This window comes from Carcharhinus amblyrhynchos, chromosome 9 (assembly GCF_965287045.1).
Source record: "Carcharhinus amblyrhynchos chromosome 9, sCarAmb.v2.hapA, whole genome shotgun sequence".
Lineage (NCBI taxonomy): Eukaryota > Metazoa > Chordata > Chondrichthyes > Carcharhiniformes > Carcharhinidae > Carcharhinus > Carcharhinus amblyrhynchos.
Window position 1 is genome coordinate 37,842,451 of NC_137332.1, and position 13,515 is coordinate 37,855,965.

Sequence of the window (13,515 nt, forward strand, 5' to 3'; positions counted from 1 at the left end):
CTTCTTGGCTCACCCATCCTGACAGAGTTGATGAGTTATACAAACAGAGAAGGTCCAGGATATGTTCTGAGTTGATCGTTGTCAAGACACCTGGATGACCTTTAGAATGGCATGACCCAAGGAGAGCAAACAAATTCAGTTTAGGCTCTCAATTTTCATCAGTGTCAGTGATCTCCTTTAGAGATTGCACATGCATATCACCATTGGGCGGCTACAGAGGATTAGACTTGGCTGTAAGGCTTTCCCTGTCAAATATCATTGGAATATGCAGTCTCTAGGCTTGCAAATAAAGGATAGCTGCTTGGGATATTGGAGTACTTTGAACTGTAGTGTTTATCTGGCACAAAAATAATTTTAAAAATTATTTGCAATTATACAAATCTAAGTATAAACTAATTTCTGCATTTTTCTTCCCTAGAAAATGTCTACAGCATCTTTTTTGGTGGGGCCATAATTGAAAAATATTTGGTTTTAGTTTATGGTAGCCTCTTGTGGAATTGCTGACAGTATTTTGGTTCTTTGTTGGATGATTGCCACAATTTTTTTCTTTCACTGTTTCTGTTTCTGGTTACTGCTTTGAACTGAACATTTTTTTTTCTGTTCTAAAGTCTTATTTTGAATTTCCTTCATTTTCGGGATTAGTAAGGGGTTTCCAACATTCATTCAAAACTGTACAGACAGGCAAAGACTTTGCCATTTGTTTTCCCAGATTTCCCTAATAAGGGATGACTTCTGGAAAATAAGTTGACATTTACCTGAAAACAGTATAGTATGCCCGGTCTCAAATGTTCAGAAACAAGAATGTCATTTGCATTTCTTATCTCTCAAGTTCTTCCATTAAATTAAGTTTGGATGATATGTTTTAGTTGGCATTTATTTTGCTGACCAATGACTTCCAAGAAGGCACATTCTCCATTATAAACATTTGCAGCTAAATGAGCCTGTGTGTGTTTTATTACCTTTTACTACGCTTCCCATCCAGTTTTTATTTTCTTCTCCCCTCTTTTGGCTAATTTTAAGCCCAAGATGGGATGTCATGCCTCATCCTGGCTCTTATTTGTCTCCTTTGTGGGGATCTTGAATTGGATTCAATTGGTTTTTGAATTTGATTTTTGGAGCAAGCAAGGAATGATTTGTGTTTGCTCATTCCATTCTGAGCATTGGCTTGTAACTTTAAGAATGGAATAAAAAATTTTAAAAAAACTTAGTCTTCAGAACTATTACGTCTTGAAAGAGATTTACAAGGCTTTATCGAACATTATTCTGCAACTGTACTGACCAGTGGGTGAATGTGACTCGTGGTGATTCGCCTTTAAACATTTTATTTCTCAATTTTTTTTTGCAGTTTATTGACTTTGTAAAGTGCCTTTATAAAGATGAGTGCCCGGCCTTAGTTTTGGTGCTTTTTCCAAGTCAAGCATTTATACTACCATGGCCCATTCTGTTTTAAACATGCTTGTGGAATAGAGCAGAACAATTCCATGCTTAGAACTTGCATTGTTTTGTCCTACATTTCTACAGATTGATACAGTGAATGGTGGGAGAGTTGGTGCGGCAGAAGCTGCCTCATTTTTAAAAAGATCTGGCCTATCTGACCTAGTGCTTGGAAAGGTACAGCTTCCTTTTTGTTATCATTCTGGTTCCTGTGCTGAACTTAAATCATTGATGCATGATTAATGTAATGAGTACTTTCTATTATGTTGGAACAACTAAATGATTCATTGTAGTAACTAGTTGTAGTTTTGTAATGTTACCCTTTTGAAAACTTTGCTTGCCATTTTCCCCTCTAAGTCTTTATTTTGTTACCTATTTGTCATTACCCTAATTTATTTTGATTACTTTTATTCTCTTCTACCTGCTTTACCTACAATCATTCTATCATAGCTCTTTTTGAGTAATCTGTTGAATTCAAAACTTGATTTTCTTGTTCCATCTCCCACTTGAGTTGTTGCTTTTAACATTTTGTGAACTTGAACATCAAATCCCCTGATTGTCAGATCATTGGAAACAGAGGGATATGGTCCTTGGGAGGGCAGGGGCTTTTAGTGTAGTTGGGCAGCAGGGTCAGTGCAGGCTTAGAGGGCCGAAGAGGCTGTTCCTGTGCTGTAATTTTCTTTATTGTGTTTAACTCTACCCCATTCAAAGAATAATTATTTTCCCTGAGAGGACTATCAGAAGTTCTGTTTCCCGACCCCTGTTTGTTCACTATCCAATTTACATTTTAATGCTCTATTTTTCAAAGTAACAAGAATGTAGATTTTCCTCACTTTTAATTGGACTGCATAGCTATTGTGTGTAATCAATAGTAGCCTTATTATACTTCCTTAAACTACAAATGCTAGTTTAAGGAAGTATAATAAGGTTATTTGTAAGTCCAAAGATGTGCCGGTTAGGCTGATTGGCCATGGTAAATTGACCCTAGTGTCAGGGGGATTGGCAGGGTAAATACGTGGGCTTACAGGAATTGGGTCTGGATGGGATTGTGGTCGGTGCAGACTTGCTGAGTTGAATGGCCTCCTTCTGCACTGTTGGGATTCTATGAAATGCATCATAATTGCCCTTTTATAATCCTCTGCCGTATCATGTCTGAACTAATCTGAAGATAGCCTACTCTGTTTTATACTGATTGTAGCTTTATACAGATGATTAATAAAGATCTTAAAGTCAAAGGCAATAAAAATAACATGGCCTAACGTATGCTTAGTTTTTGGGATAAAATGTGTGGGTAAATTCATTGACTGAATTTTGCCTTTTTGTTTCTGAACTTTGTAATTTTCCAAAGGTTGCAGAATACTGTTATATAATTATGAATACCAATCAATAAACTGAATTATCATTAAGTACTAAGAAGATGTGCAATGTTTTTAATCTATTGAATGCTTATTTTTTAGATATGGGATTTAGCAGATGCGGATGGGAAAGGGTTTTTAAACAAACAGGTATTTTTTTTGGATTTCAAATTCAGAATTGTTGCTGCTGCTGGATTTATTTTGCAATTTTATGTACCTTTAGAATTGTTACAGCTGACCTGTTTTGATCATGTGGTGAGTCAGTTTATTTGTCCATTTTATTTCCTTCAGGAATTTTTTGTTGCTTTACGGCTTGTAGGATGCGCACAAAATGGGCTTGAAGTCTCTCTCAGCAGTTTACACCTTGCTGCCCCAGCACCAAAATTTGTAAGTAAATTCATTTCTTATTGTTTGTGATCTGAAGTAACAGCAGTGTTTTGAACTTTTGGCTGCAGTTCAGGAATCCAGCCTAGAATGTTTTCATTTCATTTAAAAGGGAACTAATCCAGTAAGTAATGTTTGGTATCCGAGTACTGCTTTTAAACACAGCCCAAACTGACGGAATGGATACTCCCTTTTTTGTCTGTCTCCTTCCTTCCTTCTTTATGTTGCTCTCTCTCCATCTTTTTGCCCTACCCCAACGTTTCAGAACATTACCTTTTCTCTCGCCACCTCCCTCTCTCTGCCCTGCCTCGCCACCTCCCTCCCTCTGCCCTGCCTCGCCGCCTCCCTCTCTCTGCCCGAGACTCCCTCCCCCCTCTCTCCACCCCGCCTTCCTGTCTTCCCCCCCACGGCCCCACCCACCTGTCTCCTGCATTGCGTCCTACCCTCAAAAATATATTTTTTAAATCATCATGATTTTTGGGTTCCTCTCCAGATTTACATTCTAACCATGCGTCAAGGAGCTAAAGCAAGAGAGTCATGAGATTGATTGATTTTTGTGAACAAAATGAGGATATTATTCCCTTGACTTTTGTTCCACCAAGATCACTATAATTCTTATTTATGAACCTTGTCATTTTTTTATTTTTAGAATGATAGGAACAGTCCATTACCTGCTAGTGGCTCAGCACCTACTGATGTTCCCTGGGCTGTGAAGGTACAATGTTGAGTTTTAACCTGTGCTTTTCTTGAGATTTTTGACCATCCAATAAAAGATCTGCGATTGGAGATGGAATGTGGCTATCTTCTCAGAATAATTTTTAAAAATTAAATGCCCCATATGCATTAAGTATATATTACTTAAAGGCGGATTCAGTGATTAGGTTTTTAATTATTTTTCAGCCACTCCATCCATTATTCCATTCGTAATACTGAGAAATTTATAAACAGTTAAGGATGAGTTTTTATATGTGAAATATCAGACTTTTGAATTAAGTTGTCCTTTTAAATGCTTTCAGTCATAACATTATAAATCACTTAAGTTAAAATTATGAATGTAAGTTGACATTTGTAAAGCAATGAGAGTTTTTGGTTTATAATTATTAATTCACATCTGTACTAATTTATGAACTGCAGTTGGAAGAAAAGGCGAAGTATGATATAATTTTTGACAGCCTTAATCCTGTGAACGGTTTCCTGTCTGGTGATAAAGTGAAACCTGTGCTTCTCAATTCTAAGCTACCTGTGGATGTTCTGGGAAGGGTAAGAGCAATACTATACTATTACATTGTGCAAAAGTCCAAAGAGAATTGTGCTGAAATGTGCTACTTGTTATTGTAGAATCATAGAACTGTACACACGTAAGGAGGCTAACAAATCTAAGTGGCTTCTTTGAAGAGCAATTCAGTTTGTCCTACGCTGCTGCTCTTTCCTGGTATAACCCTACATACATTTATCCAATTGCCATTTGAAGGCTATTTTGAGTCTGTTCTATCAAGCAGTGCATTCCAAATCCTAAATACTCATTGCAAAAGAAGATGCTTTTCCTCACCTGGCCTCTGCTTCTTTTGCCAGCCACTTTGAACCTTTGCTCCCTGGTTATCGACCTTCAGTCATTGGAAACTATTTTTCTTTATTAGCTCTATCTAAATCCTTTGAGGTTTGAAACACCTCTATCAAATCTCTTCTCAGCGTCTCTATTTAAAACCAACCTCTCTATGCATGAAACTGCATTTTGTCATCCCCGGAACCATTTTTGTAAATCTCACGTGTACCCCCTCAGAATCATTCACATGCTTCCTTAAAGTGTGGCGTCCAAATTGGGCATATTATTCCAGCTGGAGCCCAGTTAATATTTTATATAGGTTTCGCATAGCTTTCTGGCTCTTGTACTTGATGCTGCTATTTATAATGTACAGGTTCCCATTACTGCTTTGTTAACTTGCCCTGCCATCTTCATAGACTTGTGCACAAATGACCTCAATCTTTCTTTTTTCTTCCATCCACTTTAAAATTACACCACTTAGCATGTATTTTTCCCCTTCATTCTTCCTACCGACTGCACTCTTCTGCATTGAATTTCATCTGCTACTCTGTTTGCTACACTTCCAAGTTTCATGTCATATGCAAAAGTTGAAATTTATATTCGTTGTAGAAAATAGCCACACCAGAATTTAACTCCTTTGTCCATTGTTCCATTGGTGTGTGCTCCATTCTATCCTCCAGTATCTTTCATGTTTCTTATGAGTGCCAGTATGTGCATGAGAAAATTAATGAAGCTGAACGAGGAGAATTATAGCTACCGTAACTCTGCCACTATTATGCTGTTTGGAAGTGAGCTCAGATATGCATCAGTGCAAAATTGGCAGTGTATCTTGGTGTAATAAATTGAGGATAACCCGATGTGGCTCAAAGTAATAAAGGTTTTATTGCCAATGATAAATAAGTATTTACAATAAAAAGATCAGACAGGTTAAACTTTGCAACTTCTCGGGGCAACTAGAGATAGGCAACAAATGCTGTCCTTGCCAGTGATAGATATTAAAAAAGTGTCCTCTATGTAAATCAAAAATATTTCACACATAAAAGGTTCAAGAATTCTGGAATAGGCGCAGCAGGTTAAAATTCGGTCTCACTTTCTGCTGGTGTTAATACTGCAAAATGTATGCGTACAACATACGTCCCTGGCTCCAACTGAGGACCCTCCCCGACCTGGGTTAGACACCCTTGCACCCAATCAGCTCAGCTTCCTGCCTCAACGTTCCATAAGGTCCGGCACAATCACATGACCCTCGGGCAATGCCCCATTAGTGGGGCCATGCTACCACACTTTGATATCAGATTCTGATTGGACTAAAGCCTTGTTGTGTGAGGTCCTTTTGTAAGAGGTATCTTATCCTGATTTTAATTCACATTTTGCAGTATTAACACCAGCAGAAAGTGAGACCAAATTTTAACCTGCTGCGCCTATTCCAGAATTCTTGAACCTTTTATGTGTGAAATATTTTTGATTTACATAGAGGACACTTTTTTAATATCTATCACTGGAAAGGACAGCATTTGTTGCCTATCTCTAGTTGCCCCGAGAAGGCGCTGGTAAGCTTCCTTCTTGAACAGTGGCAGTCAAAGCGCTGTGGGTACCCCCACAATACACTCGGGGAGGGAATTCCAGGATTTCAATCCAACCACAGTGAAGGAATGGCAGTACAATTTCAAGCCTGCATGGCGTGTGACTTGGAAGGAACTTGCAGGTGGTGGTATTTCCATTTGTCTGCTGCACTTGTATTTCTAGACAATATTGAATGAGGCTTGACGAGTTGCTGCAGAGCCTCATATATATAATAAACAATGCTGAATTGTGAGTTGGTGGTGATGGGGTGCCAGTCAAGTGGGCTGCGCTGTCCTGAATGGTATCAAGCTTCTTGAGTACCTGTTCCCTTAGATTTCTTTTCTGAGGTAGAGCTCTGCATCTGCAACAATGCCTTAAAATACTTTTACGTTAGAGCATACCGAGTTCCCTAATGGATTTCTTGGTGACTGTCTTACAATTGATGGCCTCTTGATCCTCACCACAAGAGGAAACATTGTCTCTGTATCAGCTCTGATCAAAACCTTTCATAATTTGCAAAATTACTATTACGTAGTCCCCAAGCCTTCTTGAGAGAAAAGAGACCTAACCTTTCACTCTTGTTCTTGGTATGTGCATTCATGCATTTCTAGTATTTTGTATCTACAAAACCTGTCACAAAAAGTTAGGGCTTACTCATTCCAGTGTAAGTAAATTTCTAATGATGTGATAAGTCTGAATTTGTTACTAAATTACCTCCCAGACACTGAAAATTAAGTGTGGAGAGTTGTTTCTTCAGAATTTAATTGTTGTTGGAGATCTACAAAAAATTAATTTAATTTTTCTTTGTCTCATTTATCTCTCACACTTTATCCCATCTTTCTTTCCCTCTATTTCACTTGCTATACCTGATATGATATTGAATTAACTATTCTAACTGCTACTTCCTGGTTCAGATTCTGTGGGGGTGATATTCCCAAAAAAATTCTAAGTGTCAAACTTATGGGAAAACTGGAATGAATAATGCTGGTTTTTTCAGTGGGAGTTCACACTAAAATATCCCACATTTTGTGCACTGCAGAGGCCACCAGCAGGGTCTATTCACACTGGAGGGGCTGAAATAAGTGGGCCTCTGCGCATGCACAGTGGCCCCGAGGTATCATCCTCTTGTCTGCTGGCCAGCCCGGGACCATCGCAATACTGCTCCCCAACACCCTCGCCCAACGGTACGATCGCAGCCCTTTGTCCAGCCCCAAACCGCGCCCGAGTCCTGGCCCAATCCGATCTCCAGCCCCGTTCACCAGCAGTGATGAACTCCCCATCCCCCAGCTCACTGCCATCGCTGGCCTCCTTTCAGCTCCCACCGAACCTTATGCAGAGTGGTAGTGGCATTCCGCCTCACCCCCACCGATTGCCCCCTAGGCCATGCCTCCAGCATGACCTGCCCAAATATGCCCTATTCTTTGGCACTGCCCATGCCTGATGGACAGTGCCAAGGTGCTCCATGGATATGGGCACTTTGTGCCTTGGGCAGTGCTGGTGGCATAGGCTGACACTGCCAGGCTGCCCATGCCTGGGAGCACCAACTCCCCACTGTTTGACCTCCCCACCCCTGAGAGGCTCTGATTGCCCCTCCGATTGGGGTTGGGGGGGGCAGGCTGCTAATTCCCCGTTAATGGGGAGCTACTCTGAACCCTGCTGGAGTGAAAATACTCCTGGCAGGGTGGGAGATGCCTGCAGGTCCGGAGAATCCTCCCAGCCAATTTCTGGTGCCCTGCAGACACAGCCTGGGAAACACAAGTGCATGATGTGGATGTGCCGGTGTTGGACTGGGGCAAACACAGTAAAAAGTCTGACAACACCAGGTTTAAGTCCAACCGATTTATTTGATAGTACACTCACAAGCTTTCGGGTTAGTCCCTTCGTCAGGTGAATGGAGAGTTCTGGCCTCAGACAGAGCATATAAAGCACAGACAGTTTACAGATTACTGATTCGAATGCAAATCTTTACACCTAACCTGCTGTTCAAGTCTTAAAGTGGTTGACCACTTTAGGACTTGAACAGCAGGTTAGGTGTAAAGATTCGCATTCTAATCAGTGATCTGTAAACTGTCTGTGCTGTTATATGCTCTGTCTGAGGCCAGAACACTCTATTCCCCTGACGAAGGGACTAACCCGAAAGCTTGTGAGTGTACTATCAAATAAATCGGTTGGACTTAAACCTGGTGTTGTCAGACTTTTTACTGTGTAAACACAAGTGTAGCATGAACACTTGTGGCAATGCCGTGAATCAGCGACGTTCAATTCTCCTGGCCCGCTGTGCTAAAAAATTAATTCAGCAGGATGGGATAATTAACCCCTATGTTGCTTAGAAACAATCCTTTGATCTGATTTATTAAGGAGTGTTGCTTGTCCCGTTTGTGCAGGTTCCAGACCCTTGTAGAAGGCAAAGTGCTGGCGTAGTTTTCTAATTACTGTAAGTTTTGAGTATAAATTTCCATAGCAATTCAGTGGGCAGCAACTCATGACGTTGTTTGCAGCTGAGAGCAAATACTGGCTAATTTAAGTTAGAAAGAATGTTCAGTATTAAGCTCGTTAAAGCCTTACCTTACCTTTTATTATCTTTTAGGTCTGGGACCTGAGTGATACTGATCGAGATGGATTATTAGATCGAGATGAATTTGCTGTTGTAAGTTGCAAATTAATTGTACTGATAACTGTTTTGGTGCAGCAGGCTGCCTGCTGATGCTTATATATATAAACATTTACAGCTTGTGTAACAAGGCTACACTGAGTTTTAAAATAGCCTCTGATATCTCACTCAAATAGTCACATCCTTGGGTCAGTCTTCAGGTGGAATGTAGTCAAGGACTGCGAGAAATGATAATGTCAATGCTGTCCTCACATCTACAATGATCTTTGAATGACGAAGGCAATAGGAACTCTGTCAATCTGGGATAATGTGGCCAATTGTACCATCCTTAACCCCATCTCAAGCAGGAGTAGCTAAAGCAGCACAAAGTGAAATTGAACTTGGGGTCTCTGTGGTTTGTATCATTCAGTTACCTACTATTCTGACATTGGGAAGTTAAGAATTTTAATGTCGATCAGAGAACAAACTGCTAATTTATAGTGCCTCCTGATCCAGAGATGTGGTATTTTCTCCAAGTTTATCGGTAGCGCAGTGGTTAGCACTGCTGCCTCACAGCACCAGGGATTGGGTTTGATTACAGCCTTGGGTGACACATTCTCCTCTGTGTCTGTATGGGTTTCTTCCAGGTGCTCCAGTTTCCTCCCACAGTCCCAAAGATGTGCAGGTTGTGTGAATTAGACTTAGTGTCAGGAGATTAAGCGAAATTGCCCCGTAGTGTCAGGAGATTAGCAGGGCAAATATGCAAGGTTATGAGGATAGTGTGGGATTCTTTTCATTTTAGACCTGATGGGCTGAATGGCCTTTTTCTGCACTTTACAGATTCAGTGAAATTCTAGCACTTCTGTTTTATGGCTGGAATTCATGGTCTGGTTCTCCTGAACTTTAAATGATCTCTCTGGTATCAGGTTTGTGTGGACAGGAGATGACAGCTCCTTGGGACTGACCGCAAAATTTGAAATACCGTGCCACTAGGTTTTGGTTCATGAACGTAATAGGATAGGATAACTTGATTCTAGTTCTACACTGAAATTTCAAAACACCAACATTATTCTGACGTTGGAATGCATTGGTGAGATGCCAACTTTGGAACATTTTTGGAGGTGCAGGGCAAATTAGACCCTTGTTGATTTTTGTGTTTAATTGAACATGTGCACTTTGTGGTGGTTGTTGCCTAATCGACTCTTTAAAAACGGTGAATACGCTTAGCCTCTGTTATTTCTATTGAAAAGTCTAGGCCAACATTAATTTGTATTGAGTATTGTAGAAAAAAATAATATATTTCATCACTTAGTGTTTCAGCACAATTAATGGGAAGTGGCTGAGCATGTGCTTTTGAATCTATTCAGTCTGGTTTCGACCATTGTTGAAAATCTGCTCTGGTCAGCAGTAACAATGTTACACATGACTGTGACTGGAAATACGTTATTCACAGTTGACTTCTGACTTGTTTGATAATATGATCCTCCTCTACTGCCATCTCTCTGGCACTGACCTGACATGACTTCCCTTTTACTGTCTCAATGTAACATCTCTATCAATGGCTTCATCACTTGTACTTATGAATGCCCCAAAGTTCCAATCTTAGCCTCTCCTGTTCATTAGACTAATTAAAGTTCATTTATGCTAATATTCTCCATAAAAACCTTTTGTTTTCCCAGGCAACAAATCAGATTTAAAAAAAAACTTGCCTTTGAATTTGAAGAAATTCCTAAACTTTTAATGAAAATTAATTAGGTCCATAAATGTATGTGTGTTGGCATAAATGCTGTGAGCAGGTGCTTGCTGTATGTCCCATGTTGACGTAACTTATATGATGCACATTGCCTGATTTTTGGCAGTAAAAATAATCCTAAACTTTGGAGCCCAAATGGAAGGAGAAAGAGAATATGTTTTTCAAATAAAATTTCACAGCTTTTGACTTGGATATTTATTCACTGATGTTTGCACATAAATTATTCATCAACTCTTGAAGTTAAAGATTAAAATTGCATTACCTGAATAGCTAGTCGATGCCAAATATAAGCATGCACTTTTGCCTGCTAGGAGAAGCTAACAGAATTGGAAGTGCATTTGAGTTTTATGGATTGTACCTTTGTTCTAATGGAAGTGGAAATGAAGGAATATTTATTATTAAATTAGAAATGAATTAATTATATTGTAACCTCTCTTCCCACTGTTTTCTTTTCTACACCTGCCAATAACTATCTAACTATTTGGGACCAGATTCTAAGTGAAGAAGAATTTTCTGCAGCTCCAAACTGCAATAATAAAATTCAAGCATTAAACAGCAGATTACTGTAGATGCTGAAAATCTAAAATAAAAATCTGGAAATACTGAGCAGTTTGTTACCGTACCTCTGGAGGTAGAAACAGAGTTAATATTTCAGATCTGTGACCTTTCATCAGAATTGGGCAAAGTTAGAAATGTCATCGGTTCTGAGCAAATGGTGGGTGAGACAAGTACGAAAGAAAGGATAGTGTGAAGGACTAGAGATTGAAAGACAAATGATGATAGAGCAAGAAAAGAAACAGAAGATTTGTCTTGAGCAGGTGTGCTGTTGACTGCAAGCAAAAAATAAAAGGAAAACTGAAACACATAAAGAAAAGGAAACAACATGGCTGCTGAGATTATCATCTGAAATTGGTGAACTTAGTGTTGAGTACAGAAGGTAATAAAGTGCCTATTTGAAAGATGAGCTTCTGTTCCTTGAACTTTTGTTGATCTTCACTAGAAGACTGCGGTCAATCCGGGAAAGAAATGTCAGTATGAGAGCAAGTTGGACAATTAAAATGACAGGTCACTGACCAGTCATGCTTGTGGTTGAATGGAGGTATTTCACAAAGTGGTCACCCAGTCTGAGTTTGGTCTCCCCCATGTAGAGGAGACAACATTATGAACTAGATTGAAAGAAGCACATTGAAGTTGCTGCTTCTCATGAAAGAAGTACTTAAAGCCTTGGTGAGGAGAGAGGAGATAAAAGGGCAGGTGGTACATAGAACCATAGAATTCCTACAGTGCAGAAGGAGGCCATTTGGCACATTGAGTCTGCACCAGTGACTGAAACATTCCTGCTTATATTCTTCCACCAACCAAATTTCCATAATCCCTACTTCATGCTACTGCCTCTGCACTGGCCATGTGCTCAGATTGAGCCAGAAAACACAACATCATGTCATTACTTTTGTCCAGAGCTGAACTTAAAATCCCACACCCTCACGTTCACCACGACTGCTTATTTCTATCTTTGCAACATTGACCACTTCCACTCCTACCTCATGCTATTGATACTCTTGTTGGCTCCTTTGTCTCACTGCAATCAGTTTCTCCTTTCTGGCTCTCTATCTGTTATCTCTTCAGGGTCTGTGCTCCCACTCTCACATTCTCTACAGTAGTAGGTCTTGCCGCCTAACTCATCACTGCAGACTTGCTGACCAAGCCCCCAGCGTATTAAATTTAAAGTCCTCAAATTCAAATTTATTTACATCCCTGCTCCCTCAAATTGCAAGCTTGTGATTTTCCTGCAATTTGTGACCAGATGGCAAATTTTATGTTTGTCAGGTCTAGATCTTTCTTTGTGAGAATGCACTTGAACATTGATCACACAGCTGTTTCTATGGCTTGCAGTTTCTGCTGTTTAGCGTGCATAAAAGTCCTGTGTTGTAGCTTCACCAGTTTGACACTTCATTTATAAACTTAGCATTATACCCTTCAGTACTCTCAGGGACTGATGCATCCTTGACAGATGGATGGGTAAGGGTAAGATCAGGTAGACTTATTTCATCGTATTGGTTCTCTCACCATGTACCACAGGCCCAGTCTGGCAGCTATGTCATAGAATTATAGAATCATCCATACAGGAGGAGGCCATTCAGCCAATTGACTCTGCAATCCCATCCAGGCCCTATCTCTATAACCCCATGCATTTACCCTACTAAACCCCTGACACTAAGGGGCAATTAGCATGGCCAATCCACCTAACCCACACATCTTTGGACTATGGGAGGAAACCAGAGCAGTTGGAGGAAACCCATGCAGACATGGAGAGAATGCGCAAACTCCACACATCCAGTGACCCAAACCAGGAATTGAACCCGAGTCCCTGGTGCTACGAAGCAGAAATGCTAATCACTGTGCCATCGTACTGCCCTTAAATATTCTTCTGGACCTTTCCAGTTTGGTTAGTAGTGATGCTACCAAGAAACTCGTGGTTTTGTGCCCTTGCTATCCTTAGTGCTTCTTGCAAGAGGTGGTCAATGTGGAGGTATATCAGCTAAGAGAGTGTAGTAGGGGTAATCAGCAGATGGTTTACTTGCCCATCTGACCCAAGAATGATGATGGAGACTCTGGGACATTGGCTTAAAGGCATGATTCACTGTGTATGATAATGTTAGCTTGTTGTTTGACTCATCTTCCTTACTTTTGACACAAGCCCCTGGATATTAATGAAGAGGACTTTGCAGGCTGGGCATGCCGTTTTGTCTCTAAATTTGGTGCCTAGGTTGATTTGTCATCCATCTAGCATATTTATTCTTCAAATTTCTCATAGCACTTCTGATATAATTGAACAGGTAGCTAGGCCATTTCCATCCAGAGCTTCTGTTCTTAAAATTTCTCGTAGTAGTTT

General features: G+C 40.2%; 1 protein-coding gene across 1 annotated transcript in view; it reads left to right on the plus strand.

The window, feature by feature from the left end:
* eps15 (epidermal growth factor receptor pathway substrate 15) overlaps positions 1-13,515 on the plus strand; it is a 139,732-nt gene that overhangs the window by 41,465 nt on the left and 84,752 nt on the right. Inside the window, exons 3-8 of the mRNA XM_080195481.1 lie at positions 1,522-1,611; positions 2,892-2,939; positions 3,081-3,176; positions 3,823-3,888; positions 4,308-4,433; positions 8,867-8,926. Coding sequence (XP_080051607.1) covers positions 1,522-1,611; positions 2,892-2,939; positions 3,081-3,176; positions 3,823-3,888; positions 4,308-4,433; positions 8,867-8,926 — 486 coding nt within the window. The remainder of the gene's footprint in view (positions 1-1,521; positions 1,612-2,891; positions 2,940-3,080; positions 3,177-3,822; positions 3,889-4,307; positions 4,434-8,866; positions 8,927-13,515) is intronic.